At 42.6% G+C, this 13942-nt stretch overlaps 1 protein-coding gene across 2 annotated transcripts; it reads left to right on the top strand.

The window, feature by feature from the left end:
* Positions 1-3825: 3825 nt before the first annotated feature.
* pcdh18a (protocadherin 18a) lies at positions 3826-12481 on the top strand. Of its 2 annotated transcripts, none has more exons than XM_081607081.1 (4): positions 3826-7170; positions 7816-7904; positions 8493-8665; positions 10736-12481. In XM_081607081.1, the coding sequence occupies exons 1-4, from the start codon at positions 4699-4701 to the stop codon at positions 11566-11568; spliced, it is 3567 nt and encodes a 1188-aa protein (XP_081463207.1). In that variant the 5' UTR covers positions 3826-4698; the 3' UTR covers positions 11569-12481. The 2 variants fall into 2 exon arrangements, with proteins under 2 accessions (XP_081463207.1, XP_081463211.1); XM_081607085.1 differs by having other exon boundaries at positions 3839-7170; positions 7849-7904.
* Positions 12482-13942: the final 1461 nt, after the last annotated feature.

The raw sequence follows: 13942 nt of genomic DNA, 5'->3' as shown, positions 1-13942 counted from the left end.
CAGACTCAGGATAGGACTGTCAATGCAGAACAGCAATATGTTAACTTTAAAGGTGACCAATCACATTCTTTCTTTGCCTAGGCAATAAATTTGTTGCGCAACTGTTGACATTGCTTGCAATATGCTGCACTCAGACTACTGTGACCAGCGCACTCACTGTGAGCATGAAAAGACTAGGCTATCCCTCTCGTCTGCTTACACACACGTGCAAATAAACACATAAACACACGCAGGCACAGAAACAGATAATAGTGGTCATAAAGCAATAAAGCTCTGTGGAACCCTATGCAAAGCAGAGGAGAAGATACAGGGGAATACAGGAATGAATAACAATCACAGCTCTGATGGGGGTCGTTCTTTATATTTGTGTGTGTGTGCGTGTGTGTGTGTGTGCGTGTGTGGGTGGTGGGGGACGGCATCAACTTTCCCCTTCAAGCAGCAGTGAAAGCAAGCTCCTGTCCCCTCTGTGGTCCTTCTCCTCCCCTTGGCAAAAAGGGAAATCCACCAAATCGCTGCTAATTGAATGAGTGACAATGAGTGGCCAGACGAGGCGACAGATGCTCGCGTGCCTTTACAACCAAACCACCAAAAGAATCACCGCACCCTGAAGCTCGCACACACACTCTTTGTTTCCACTGCTATGTGGATGCAATTTAATGCAACTGCTTCTTAAACTTGCGGTGCCTATTATTCCCTTCTGAGCCAAATTTCATTGAATAAATATAAACACCTTACAGAGAGCAACATGAGGAAATTGTGGTTCACAAGTGAAGGGACAAAAGAAGTCCACTAATAGATGTTGAAAAATAAGTGCAGTTGAAAATCGGTTATAGTTAACGAAATAATATAAACAACTCTGACTTTCGACATCTTGGTTTCAACTAAAATTGAGTGCTACATTTCTGCAGGGGTAAATAAAAACAAGGACTGGGTGACCTGGAATAGCCACAAAAAATATATATATTGGCTGACATCAAGGGATTGAGGTGTTTGAGCTGAAGGTGGTGGAACATGAGACGGTGGACATATAATTATGGCTGAGAGATGTTTGATTTACTCTTTGAGTTTGTGGCTACACGGTCTGGACACACAGAAGGAGTTGTAGACGCCGCATGAACGGTTCTGCAGCCAAGCAAGAGGCAGTTTGCTTGTAGGTGCTGATTGCGTGCATTTGCAGAGACAGCTATGTGCTTCTGAAACATCCATGGATCAATAAAAATATCTATGGGAGGCTAAAAACAGACGTTAAACAAAATCTTTATAAATCTACAGACGCCACATCCTTTGCACCTGCTCGGGGGGATGAATATTTGTAGCCTGAATTACTTAGCTCTAAATCCACTATGTTTGTTTGGCTCCTCTGATTATCTAGCGTGCCTAAACGTATTAAGCCTCCATCTGCTTTTTTTACTTAGATTATAGCCCACCCCCCTCTATACATTAATTGTTGTATTCTGCCGTTTTTAATACCTCAGTGCACCCGCAGCCCCTTCCAAACCATGTCCCTTTTCTTTTGCTCACTTCTTCCACAAACTCCAGAGCAGACTTTGTTCTCCAAATGTGATTAGCTTCCTTGGGACACAGGGAGTAATTGCATTACTCCATTGTGAGCTTTTGGAGCTATGGAAATGTTGGGCGCCCATATCAAACCTGTTTAAAGAAAAAACAACTGTGCTGTAGTAAAAGATGTGCAGAAAAAAGGAGTGAACTCAAACATTTTGCAGACATGGCTCCACCAGTGAATAGACACTACGAGTGGGAATAAATGAAGCTTTTTTCCGCTAATTTACAAGTCCGGGTTGAAAAAGGGGGGGGCTTTAGGTTGGTTGTCCATGCACGTTTGGAATATTTAATAAGCTTTTGTTCCATTGAAAAAGACACAAAGAAGCCTTAGGAGATGTGCAGATGCATTGCATTAACAGACTAAATGAAGAACTTGGTGTTAAACGAACATCGTTAAGCCGTAACCTGGTATTTTATCATATTTCTCATCCGGTGAGATTCGCAGATGTTTTTAAATTATATATTTGTTGGCAGATGCTATCTCTTATCTGTCTTACTTAGAAAATGATTTATAAATACTTAGGCCGAAAGATGTTGTAACCAATTGGGAATCAGTCGGTCTTAACGGGAAAGTATTTATTTGAAAACCTCCTATTATTTTTCTCACATTTTTTCCATGTTGCAACCACAAAATACAATCTGTTTTATTTGAATGTTCTGCAAAACAACAACAAAAGTTGTGCATGATTTTATTTTATTTTTCAAATACAAGTTTGAAAAATATGGCATAAATTTTCTGTAAGCCCTTCTGAGTCGATACATTTAATCTAAATCGGCATTTTGCTGTGATTACAGATCCAAGTCTTTTGGGGTATGTTTCTGTCGTCTGGAAAGTTGTGCATAAAAAATTTAAACATACATTTCAAAAATTCTCAATTAGATGTGGATATGGATTTTGACTGACCCATGATTACGCTTTGATTTTAGACCATGCTTACATGGGTCTGGGTGTCTGCCTACAGTCATTGACCGACTGTAAAGTAAAGTTTCACCTTTTGGACTTAACAGACTTTCTTCTGTACATATTCCATCCAACTTCCGAATAACGCTTACATTTAACTCTTAAATGTCGTACTCAGGTTGACGTACAGTGCTGGTTTTCTGTCACACATAGGCTGAAGATTACCAATTATTCTTCCTTATTTTATCAGAGTATCTTTTTTCATGTTAGCGCTGAAAAACTGAAACATTTTTCAACGATGGCCTTCCTCTTTCCATCCATCCATCCATCCATTTTCTTTACACCCTTGTCCCTTAATGAGGTCGGGAGGGTTGCTGGTGCCAATCTCTTTCCACTCTTCCAAAAAAAATAAAAGAATCGTGGACTGAATCGTTTACTATCCACGATATATGTCATACACCAACACAAAAGTTACTGTGAAATAAAACAAAAAAAAGGTTTTCCAAGCCTCTAACTCGAATTAATTCTGTGTGGTCTCTTGGTATATGAAGTGACAGAGTGGTTAAGGACATTTTCTCTTATCTATCTCTATCACCAAAAACAACAACCACATGCAGCACGTGACAAATGTGTGAATGAATGTGGAAAAGCTCTTCGGTACTTGGTGGTGGGGTCTACAATCCCCCATGACAACTTATTTCTTCACAGTTTTAGGGAGGTGGGGCGGGCGGGGATGTTCTGTTGGGGTGCTGTTGGGTCGGGCTGTAATCGCGGGGTTCTGGTGCCAAACAAACCGCGCCAGATGGTGACCAGAATGCACGGTCTCTGTTGTGCACATTTATTAAAACCTTAGATCTCCTTCTCTCCTCTCTCTCTCTCTTCCAGTGCTCTGGTCTTGTGTGTGCTTGCGCATTCATGCGTATTGGGTCCTTCTTCCCTTCCCCCCCCTCCCGCACCCCAACCCTGGCCAACTGAAAACTGCATGCTTGAACTGGTGAGTTGCGGATGCTGCGCTCGTTATCAAAAATGCCCTGGTCCTGCAGGGAGTTTGAAGTGATGCTGGACAGATTTGCACACGGGAGGGGGACGGAGCTGTTTCTCGGCGTGACCAACTCTTAAAAGGCATTCATTAGAGCCCGGCTCCCTTTTCAGCGCGATTCGCCACACGGCTTACCCAGTTTATACACTCTCACCCACACAGACAAGCACAGATTAGGCACAAGTGAAAGATACTTCAGTCAGTGTGTCCACTACAAAGTTCCTGTGCATGAAAAAGGGAGGTAGTCAGCCACTCACTTCAAAGAGCAGGAAGAAAAAGAAAAAAAAACGGAGAAGGTGCTTTAATGTCGAGACAGCAAGTGCTTAAGTCATTGTGTAGGAGTGGGCGCACAGCAGCTTGTTCCTGCTGAAATATTATGTTTTAACAGGTGTATTAAGACTTGAATGCGGCGTGCAATAACGCATATAAGAGGTGTGTCTGATGAGGATTTAAAATAACTGCGTCTCCATCATTTTTGGAAAGGATGAGAGAATCATGTAAAGGATTTGTAGTGATAAAAATAACTCAAAAGGAGGATTCTTGGATATCTTTCTTTCTTTATTGGATTTATCTCCCGATCCATAATCGTTCATCGTAAAAGTTGCAAGAATTAACCTATCCAAGGCGGGGTTTCCACCCACTTTTCCCTCCTTTCTTGCGCCTCCTTTCTCTCCTTCTTTGGATATCAAGTAGCCACCAGCCAGCTTTTGATTAAAAAAAAAATCGTTTGTCTTTACAGGGGTATGTCATAAAAAAAGAAGGGGGAGCAGAAGTGCGGCAAGAAAAAATTGAGGCGGGATCTTTCGTTCTTTCCTCTTTCTTTTGGGTAAAGTCTGCGCGGAGGCAAGCTCAAACGGAGAGAGGGAGCGGAAGAGAGCGCACGGCGCACAGACTCAAGGAGCAGAGGGAGAGAGACGCGCAAATTTCCAGTGGTACACTGACTGGATACACGCAACAAAAACTCTGATAAGAAAGGATGGTTGTGAGGAGAATCCGATGAGTTTATGGGACTTGGCAAAAAAAAAAAAAAAATGAAAACAGTCTTTATTTAACTACTGCGTGTTTTTGCAGAAAAAAAGCAATGCAGTGGCTGATTGAGCGGCCAGAGCATTTCTTAAGTTAAAGGTGGCACTGGTCTTTTTTTTTTTTTTTTTTTTTTGTAACTATTTTCCCAGCAGGACAAGCAAGTAGGAAAATGACGGGACTTTTTCTAACAAGAATGCTGAGAGTTGCCACGGTTTTAGTGCTGGCGGCGCAGCACGTTACGGGCAAGACGCTGAAATATCAGATCTTCGAGGAGCAGAAGGTCGGCACTGTAATCGCCCGCTTGAGAGACGACGTCGCGGATGTTTTGGCAAAACTTCCCAGCTCGGTGTCTTTGCGCTTCCGAGCGATGCAGCGGGGGAGCTCCTCTTTCCTTACTGTGCGTGAGCAGGACGGAGAGATCAGCATCAGGACCAAAATCGACCGCGAGAAACTCTGCGAGAAGAATCTTAACTGTTCCATCCAGTTCGACGTCCTGACTCTCCCCACCGAGCACCTCCAGCTGTTTCACGTCGAAGTGGAAGTGCTGGACATTAACGACAACGCGCCGCATTTCGCCCGAGCCCTCATCCCCATCGAGATCTCAGAAAGCGCGGCCATCGGAGCGCGCATCCCCCTGGACAGCGCCACAGACCCCGATGTCGGTGAGAATTCCTTATACACTTACGCACTAGAGCCAAATAACAACTTCAAGATAGACGTGCAGTCTAGGAGCGACGGAGTTAAGTACGCCGAGCTGGTGGTACTTAGAGAGCTGGACCGGGAGGTGCGCTCCAGCTACGAACTTCAGTACACAGCCTCTGACAGGGGCGTTCCCCCAAGAACAGGATCGACCCTTCTCAGAATCAGCATCGCTGACTCTAATGACAACAGTCCGGTTTTTGAGAAGTCCTCCTATGTTATAAATCTGCCTGAAAACTCACCTGTTGGCACTCTGCTTATTGATCTGAACGCCACGGACGCGGATGACGGCACAAATGCTAAAATCGCATACTCATTTAGCAATCACGTGTCTCCTAAAATTATAGAGACGTTCAAAATCAACACCGACAGCGGTCACCTGACCCTCATCAAGCGTGTTGACTATGAGACAGCAAATTCTTATGACATTGACGTGCAAGCTCAAGACATGGGTCCAAACTCCATGCCTGCTCACTGCAAGATCTTGGTCAAAGTGGTAGATGTGAACGATAACAAACCAGACATCAGTATTAACTTCCCCTCTCAGGGGAATGGAGATGCAGCTTATGTATCTGAGGCATCTCCACTGGACACGTTTGTTGCTTTGGTAAGAGTGGAAGACTTGGACTCTGGGTCGAATGGAGAAGTTGAGTGTAAACTTCATGGTCAAGGTTATTTCAAACTGCAGAAAACCTATGAGAACAACTATATGATCTTGACCAATGTGTCCCTGGACAGAGAAAAGAGGTCAGAGTTCAGCCTGACTGTTGTGGCTGAGGACAGGGGGACCCCGAGTCTCTCCACAGTCAAACACTTCACAGTGCATGTTACAGATGAAAATGACAACCCGCCACGCTTTGAGAAGGGACGATATGAGATTTTCAAATCGGAAAACAATGCCCCCGGAGCGTACCTGACATCTATCACAGCCACCGATCCTGACTTGGATGCCAATGGACAGGTGAGCTACTCCATCTTGGAAAACTTAATTCATGGAAGTTCCATTTCCACCTACGTCACTATAGACCCTTCTAATGGTGCCATCTATGCTCTGCGCACATTTGACCGGGAGGAGGTGAATAATATATCCTTCATTGTGCAAGCCAAAGACGCAGGTAAACCTCCTCTTACCAGCAACACTACAGTTGTTCTGAGCATTCTGGATGAAAATGATAACCCCCCAGTCATTGTGGTTCCACAGTTGTGGAATTTTTCAGCAGATGTTCGTGCTTCAAAGTTCACAGAGGCTGGACGTTTAGTGACGGTGGTCAGGGCGACCGATCGTGACACAGGAGTCAACGCTGAGCTCATCTGCTCTATAGTAAGTGGCAATGAAGAAGGGTACTTTGTTATTGAGCCAAGAACATGCAAGATCCAAGCCAACACCAGTCTAGAGAACTTCCCACATGAGCATGCTGAGCTTACTGTGGTGGTCAGAGATCAGGGAACTGAGAGCCTTAGTGCTAAGGCAGTTCTAAAAATCAACCTCTATGAGAACATGAAAAACCACATACAGCCAATGGACCAGGGGGGGTCTTCAATCAATATATCCAAAATGATCATCATCATATTGGGAGTAGTCGTTGCCAAGCTCCTGGTCATCATGGTGGCCTTTGTCACCCGCTGTAACAGGGAAAAGAAAGAGGCGAGACACTCTTACAACTGCCGGGTGGCCGAGTCCACCCACCAGCACCACCCAAAGAAACCTTCACGCCAAATTCACAAAGGTGACATCACCCTGGTGCCCACAGTGAACGGCACCCTCCCCATCAGGGCCCACCACCGCTCGCCATCAACCACGCCTCCAATGGACCGGGCCCAGATGGGGGTTCCACAGAACCATCACAGCCGCCAATCTCTTAATAGCCTGGTGACCATCTCGTCCAATCACATCCCGGAGAGCTTTGCCCTGGAAATGGCACACGCAACTCCACCAGTGGAGGTAAGCATGAGCAAACACACATACCTCAAATTCCTCTAAATTATTTCTAATGCGATTCATTAGTCCTAAAAATTCTGTTTTTCACCCACACCCTCCCTCTCTCTTTCTCTCCCTCTCTCTCTCTTTCTCTCCCTCTCTCTCACTCTAGCTCTCCCTCTTGCACACACACAACAGCCTTTCTCCTCCTCCACATACAGCTGTCTCTGAGCAAATTAAGTCATCTCCAAATGTGACAGTGACTTAATCAAAAGTGCCCTGTAGTTCAGACTGACTCTCATTAAAACTGATGATGATTATAGATGCCTTTGTCTTTACCTTGTTTACACCCTGTTACCATTACCTCCATCATTACCATGACTCAACTCCCAGTCATGTGCTTCCATATTTACGTAGTCTCATCGCACTTCCAGTACCCCGTTATTTTTTTTTTCTCATTTTAATGTCATCCATTTTGTTTCACCCATTTTAAGTAGCCTCTCCATCATCCATTTTGTGTTTACTCAACCATTATTTTGTCTTCTGTCTTGTCTCTTTCTCCCCCCGTTCCCCCATCTTCAATGTCCCATTTTTTATTCATCTTTCCCCCTTTTTTTTGTTTGCTTTATTTTTTTTTTCTTTGCTTTGTCATTTTTTTGGGGGATGTAGCAAGTCTCACAGCTTCTGTCCATGCTCCATCAGGGCCAGTACCAGCCCAGACCCAGTTTCCGTGGCAACAAATACTCCCGCAGCTACAGGTAATTTACCCCAATTCCCCAGTCCTCCTCGCCCTTTTTTTTTTCCTGAAAAGATTATCCTTTGTTTACTTTCCAAACCACTGGTTCCTCATTGTGTAGTTGAATTTCACTTGTCAGTGGATCTGTTGCATGATTTTTATGATTTGTTAGCGTTTTTCACACATTCGAATTGTTATCACACCAGTTTCATTCAGTCTAAAGGAATGCAACTCATTTGTCTGACAACAATTTCCATGTATTCCTCATTGAAACCAGGCTGTGGTTGTAAAAGTCCACATCCATCAGAACTTTCATCATAATATCCCCTTATAACATCTAAGTGATAGATTTAGTGATGCCCCTGGTGGCTGCTGTAAAAGATTTAATGACAGGATCTACCTGCAATGTAGAATTTATGGGCCAAACCTTGTCTTGTGATTTGACATATTGCAGAAGCAGCTTCAGGTCTGATATGATAGATCTAGTCTCCTCTGCAGGCAGACTGATTCATCCAGCTTTCCATGTGCACAGAAACATAAACTTGCATCATTGATTTTCAAACAGCACTATGCTGTTTGCAAACTATCTCACTGTGGTTTCTGTTCTTAGGTACGCATTACAGGACATGGACAAGTTCAGCCTGAAGGACAGTGGCCGTGGGGACAGTGAGGCGGGGGACAGCGACTGCGAGATGGGGCGGGAATCCCCCGTGGACAGGCTGCTGCTGGGGGAGGGGTTTTCTGACCTAATGCACCTCGAAATGCACCACCGACTCCACCCAGGTGAGATCTTTTCTACATTCCCTTTCCGCCTGAACTGCCTCAACAGCTGGTGCCACACGGCAGCACTTTTTTTTCCCATTTCCTCCACTTCTTGCACCTTTCTCAGCATGACTTGGCACCAGTCAGTTCCCTCACATCCCCGACACCTTCTGCAGCAGTATCTCAGCTGTCACCTCTCGTTTTAGAGGATTATCACGCTTTACTTAAATCTGTTCTGTAAAACTTGTCATTTTGCGATTTCTAAATAGCTCTAATCCACTTGGAGTAAACTCAAGGGGATGTTGGGACTTAACATTTCCACAACTTACCTCTTTTTTTCTTTCTCTTCACTCCCAATTTGAAAGAATATGAAACTGACCTAAGCAAGCCATCTGTGAGACGGCTCCCAGCTCGTCCAGTCTAATACCTCTCTGACAAATTTCAGCACCATGGACAGTATCAAGTCTAAGCTTATTATTTGTCTTTACACCTGCTGTTACGGCCTCTAAATTCACCCTGTTGCAGACACAATCTCCATTGTACACTGCCCCATTCTTCCACACAGCCCTCATTTCCACGCTCGTTATCACACTGAGAGAGGGCAGAGCGTGCTGGCTGTTTGTGCGTGTGCAGTTGTGTCTGTGTGTTATCTGCCCCTAAGATAGAGTCGTGTCTGTAAAATCCTCCCCGGAGCGGAGATGAGTCGCCTGTCACTCATCGGTATGCGTCTCAGGGAGCTGTTTTTTTCCCCTCCCTTCACTCTTTTCTTTTTCCTGTTCCCCTTTTTTCCATTGGTGAGTGACAGTGGTGCGCTTTCATGTCTGAACTGAGGAGAATTCATAGTAATTGCTTTTAGAATGATGTTATTCTCTCCCTCTCCCACTTCCTAGGTCCCTCGCTCCTACTCCCTTTTGCTTGCCCAAAAGCTCCTTCACATTTCACTGTCTTTCCTCTGTAGTAGCTAATTTATTCTAAGGCTTTATTGAGATGGATAAGGGAAGAGATGGTGGACTTGACCATTCTTTATCACCTTATCTCTCCCTTTGAGAAAGACTTAGAAGTGTTGCAGTTACTCCCCCCCCCACTGCTGTCTTTTCTCTAATTAAGAAATAAAATAGACATAAGGCTGTTACCACTGTTTTTCTTCAATCTAATTATCTTCACAGTATAAACAATTTTCAGTCATTTTTTTTGTTTACCAAGAGTTTACCTATTTATCTGTTATCTATAGAAATACACAAGCAGGTACATTATTACATAGCTAAATTATGTGTTGAATATTCATCATTAACATCAAGGTCAAATTCTAAATACACTCATTATTTAGTCTAATAATTATCAATCATTAGGCCTAAATTTAACAATAGAGCCATTGCTGCTTTTATTTGGGCAAATGTCTTAACAATTAAATCAATAAATTAACTATAAAACATCTGACTAACGTGTAAAATATACAAATTGTGAATTTTAAAATGACAATCAGTGGTAATATATAATTTTGTTGTTACTATTCTATTAAGTTATTTTGTTAAACCATCAGCTTTTTAAACTTACTTAACCTACTTACATCATTTACTGCAAAATGTTTTAAAAGTGGTTTTAAAAATATATATATATACATACTTTCTATTAAAGTTTTCAGTTTGCTTGGCTATCAGAGTTTATTCTGGCACATGGCGATATGCAACTATTATATTCAAAATAGTTCCTAAGGTTTTCTTCATTGTGTCTAAATATTATAGTTGCTACACTATTACATTCATAAATTTTTGACTTGTTAAAATTCATAAACGTATGTTAAATTTCAGTAAAAAACAGTCAGATTTAAATTAAAATATGATAACCTAACAAAAAATATATTTGAGCTTTTATTATACTGACAGAAAATGGCACTTTTTTTTTTTTTTCAAATATGACAAAGTTTGCTCAAAGCAATACATGTATACATATATTTATCCGATTTCTTTGCAGTCCTGTCACAAAATGTTGGAAGTCATGAAACTTTCCCAGCACATAATCTGAACTTTAGCTTGACACTGTCATTTTTTTTTCTTGTTTTTGTTTATTTTTCTATTTATTGTTTTACTTCAGCTACGAGACTGTGCACGGATGAATGCCGCATCTTGGGACACTCTGACCAGTGCTGGATGCCCCCCGTCTCCTCGCCTGCATCGTCCGCAGACTACCGAAACAACATGTACATCCCCGGGGAAGAGTCCTCCCAGCCACCCCAGCTAGATGATGATGAGTCTTCGGTGGACTCCGAGAATCGCAAGAGTTTCTCCACATTTGGCAAGGAGTCTGGGAATGAAGAGCTAGATCTCAGTGGAGGAGGAGGAGGAGGGGGAGGAGGAGGAGGAGGAGGCGATGCAGCTGGGGGAGGGGCTGGATCCCTCCTCACAGAGATGAACTCTGTATTCCAGCGACTCCTGCCCCCTTCCTACGCTGAGTGCACTGAAACAAGCCCACCCTCATCCTCCTCAACCACAGAGAGGGCAAGCAGTCGTGGTGGCAACATTGCAGGTAACTATAGTAACAACGCTGTTCCTCAAGACAGTCGAAAAGGTTTGCTCCCCGGTGGTAAAGGTCCTGCTTACCCTCCTGGTGTAGCCGCATGGGCTGCTAATACACACTACTTAAATCCAGGGAACACATCTGTGGTGAACAACCATGTTTCCTCCTCCTCCTCGTCTCCCTCTTCCTCCTCAACCTCCACCTCCACCAATGGACAACCACCACACCTGAAATGGCTGCCAGCCATGGAGGAAATCCCAGAGAATTACGAAGAGGATGACTTTGAGGGTGTCTTCCATCAGGGTCACCAAAGCAGCAAGCGCAGGGACAGTCGCCACGAGGCCAGCATTGATACTAGCGAGCTGGCCCAGGAGATCAACAAACTTCTGCAGGATGTCAGACAGAACTGAAGAGGGGAGGGGGGAGGGGAGGGGCAGAGAAGGCCATGAAGGATTTCACTACATTCTGGTACATTCTTGTTTATTGTGCCAAGCTAAAACTGTATAACGACAGGTTTTATTGATTGCTCGTCAGCAGCTTGTTTATGGTACCAGAGTTTCTCTTCGCCTCAGTGATGAAGACCAGCAGAAAATGTAAGGCATGGCTCTGAAGTTCTGAAGCATTGAAAGCAAGAACTCAAAGAGCCAATTGTTCAAAAGTTGCTTGAATGAGCGTTTCCAAATGAATATCCACTGACAAAAAAAGCATCCTTTCTTCATTTGCAATGTTTACTGCAGCGTGAACAGACTTGGAGAAACCAACTGTTGTGTGAACTAAGTTTTTGATTCTACAGTATACAATATTGTATAGTGTGTCTGTGGAAAAGGCAAACTCACTTGAATATTGTGCCATGTCCTCTGTTTGTTACTATGGAATGTAACTGTACAATTTGACCTTTGTATTTCAAAAATACACTCTTTTTTACTTCTATATATTTATATGTGTCGATCTATGTATGTACAGAAGAAGGAAACAAATGTCTATTTTTTATATTTGTCACTGCATGTCTTTTATCTTTTATTGTGTCCCTGTGTCCTTTGCCCTTTTTATTTTGTAAAAAAAAAAAGGTATTTAATTTTGATTTTTGAATGTGTGTTTTGTGTGTGTGCGTGTGCGTGTGTGTGTGAATATTAAAATCCTAATTATTCAATGCAGTTCCATGTTGGAAGTGATTTTGTATGGTAACACTGTGACCAATGGGTGATAAATAAAGTGGAGGGGGATTCATAACAAGGTTAAATTGAAAAAAGATTTTTTTTTTTTAGTGCTCAACATTTCTTTCCCGTGTGTATGTTTTATTAAATTAAACCTTTATGATTTTGCCATGCTTTCACTTACCCTTCTGTCTCTCAGCACCCCCTAATGCTCAGCCTTAGAACTGCAACAATTTTACTCTGCGTAAATCTCTACAGCCTAACCTCCTTCAGACCCTCATCGTATTATTTTCACATGCCTGTCTCAGCTAATCAACATGACATCAACTGTGAATTGATTCCCAAATGATCTCTTTAAATTGAACTACATTTGAGCATTGATTTAATTTCATAGCAGGAGTCCTCAGTTTCTCTCGTTGAGAAAGCATCACACTTATACTAAGTAGCCTATGCTTGGCAAATGAACAGCATCTGATGATGACTGCACATGATGAGAAAATGAAAGCATGATATTGTGCAACAAAGTCATACGGACCCATAATGCAATTAAGAGCACACGAGTAGTGAGCCTCCCTGCTCTCCTGCTCACTCTGCTTGTGATTACGAAGGCTTATCTTTGCTTAATACACTTAAGACTGCTCAGGCTATGTACACACAGAGGGAAATGTACCACTTTAAGCTGTAAGGAAATTAACCCGGTGAGGTGTGGCTTCAATAAGGTGAAGTTTAAAATTTGCATACATGCAAAATACAACCGCGAGGTCGGGCAGGCATCTGTTGCGTGTTGTGCACCTCCGGAACAAGAGAGCACACATGAAAACATCTCTCTGTCTGCAGTCAGTCTGTGGGCGCACCAAACATGCTTGAAAGCACTTGATAATGAGCTCATTTGTCTTCATCATTAAGTAGTTCAAGCTTCAATGAGCAACAAGCATTAGCTTTGAGAGTGAGAGAAGCTAGAGTATGCTAGGTGCTAAACTATTTCGGCCTCGTTTTATTACTTTGGATGTTTAAGTATCAACATATTATCCTAATTTTTAGCTTTATGGGTGACTTCATGACTTCTGGTGTAGAATTAAATCTCTAGATCTAAAGTATTTCTCTGTAGTTTTCACCCCTAAATGTCTTTGCTCTAATTGCTCAGTTTATTAGGTAAAAATGATGTGAGACAAAACACCGTTAAGCTAAGACTTTGCTAATAGATGACTTTATAAGCTTTACTCACTCAGACTCTTTTACAAACTGCTGCTGGTGATGCTTGATCTTCTTTGAGTGATACAAAGACGAAGTTTTAGTAAATCATTTCAGTGTGAATATAAAGCAAACTAGCTGTGACAATGAGCTTGTAAGTCACTAACATACTCACTTTTAAAGATAAAAGTATGTTTCACACAATTATTTTTGATTTAATCCCTTAACTGTCGCGTTCAAAAACGCTTACATGTCTAATTGGTCTTTGATGACGCAGGTGTTCTCATGACAGTTTCAAACAGATAATACTCAAAATGGAAGTGCAGTGAATAATATGCTGTCCAATAGAAACAGACAGATAATGTTCTTGGGAGGGTCAAACAAGCTGAAGATTATACCTTGGAGGACTTCACTGTCCACCTCAACCCCACTGACCATT

Source organism: Poecilia reticulata, chromosome 1 (assembly GCF_904066995.2).
Source record: "Poecilia reticulata chromosome 1, P_reticulata-male-v2, whole genome shotgun sequence".
Lineage (NCBI taxonomy): Eukaryota > Metazoa > Chordata > Actinopteri > Cyprinodontiformes > Poeciliidae > Poecilia > Poecilia reticulata.
This window is presented reverse-complemented; position numbering and strand designations above follow the sequence as displayed.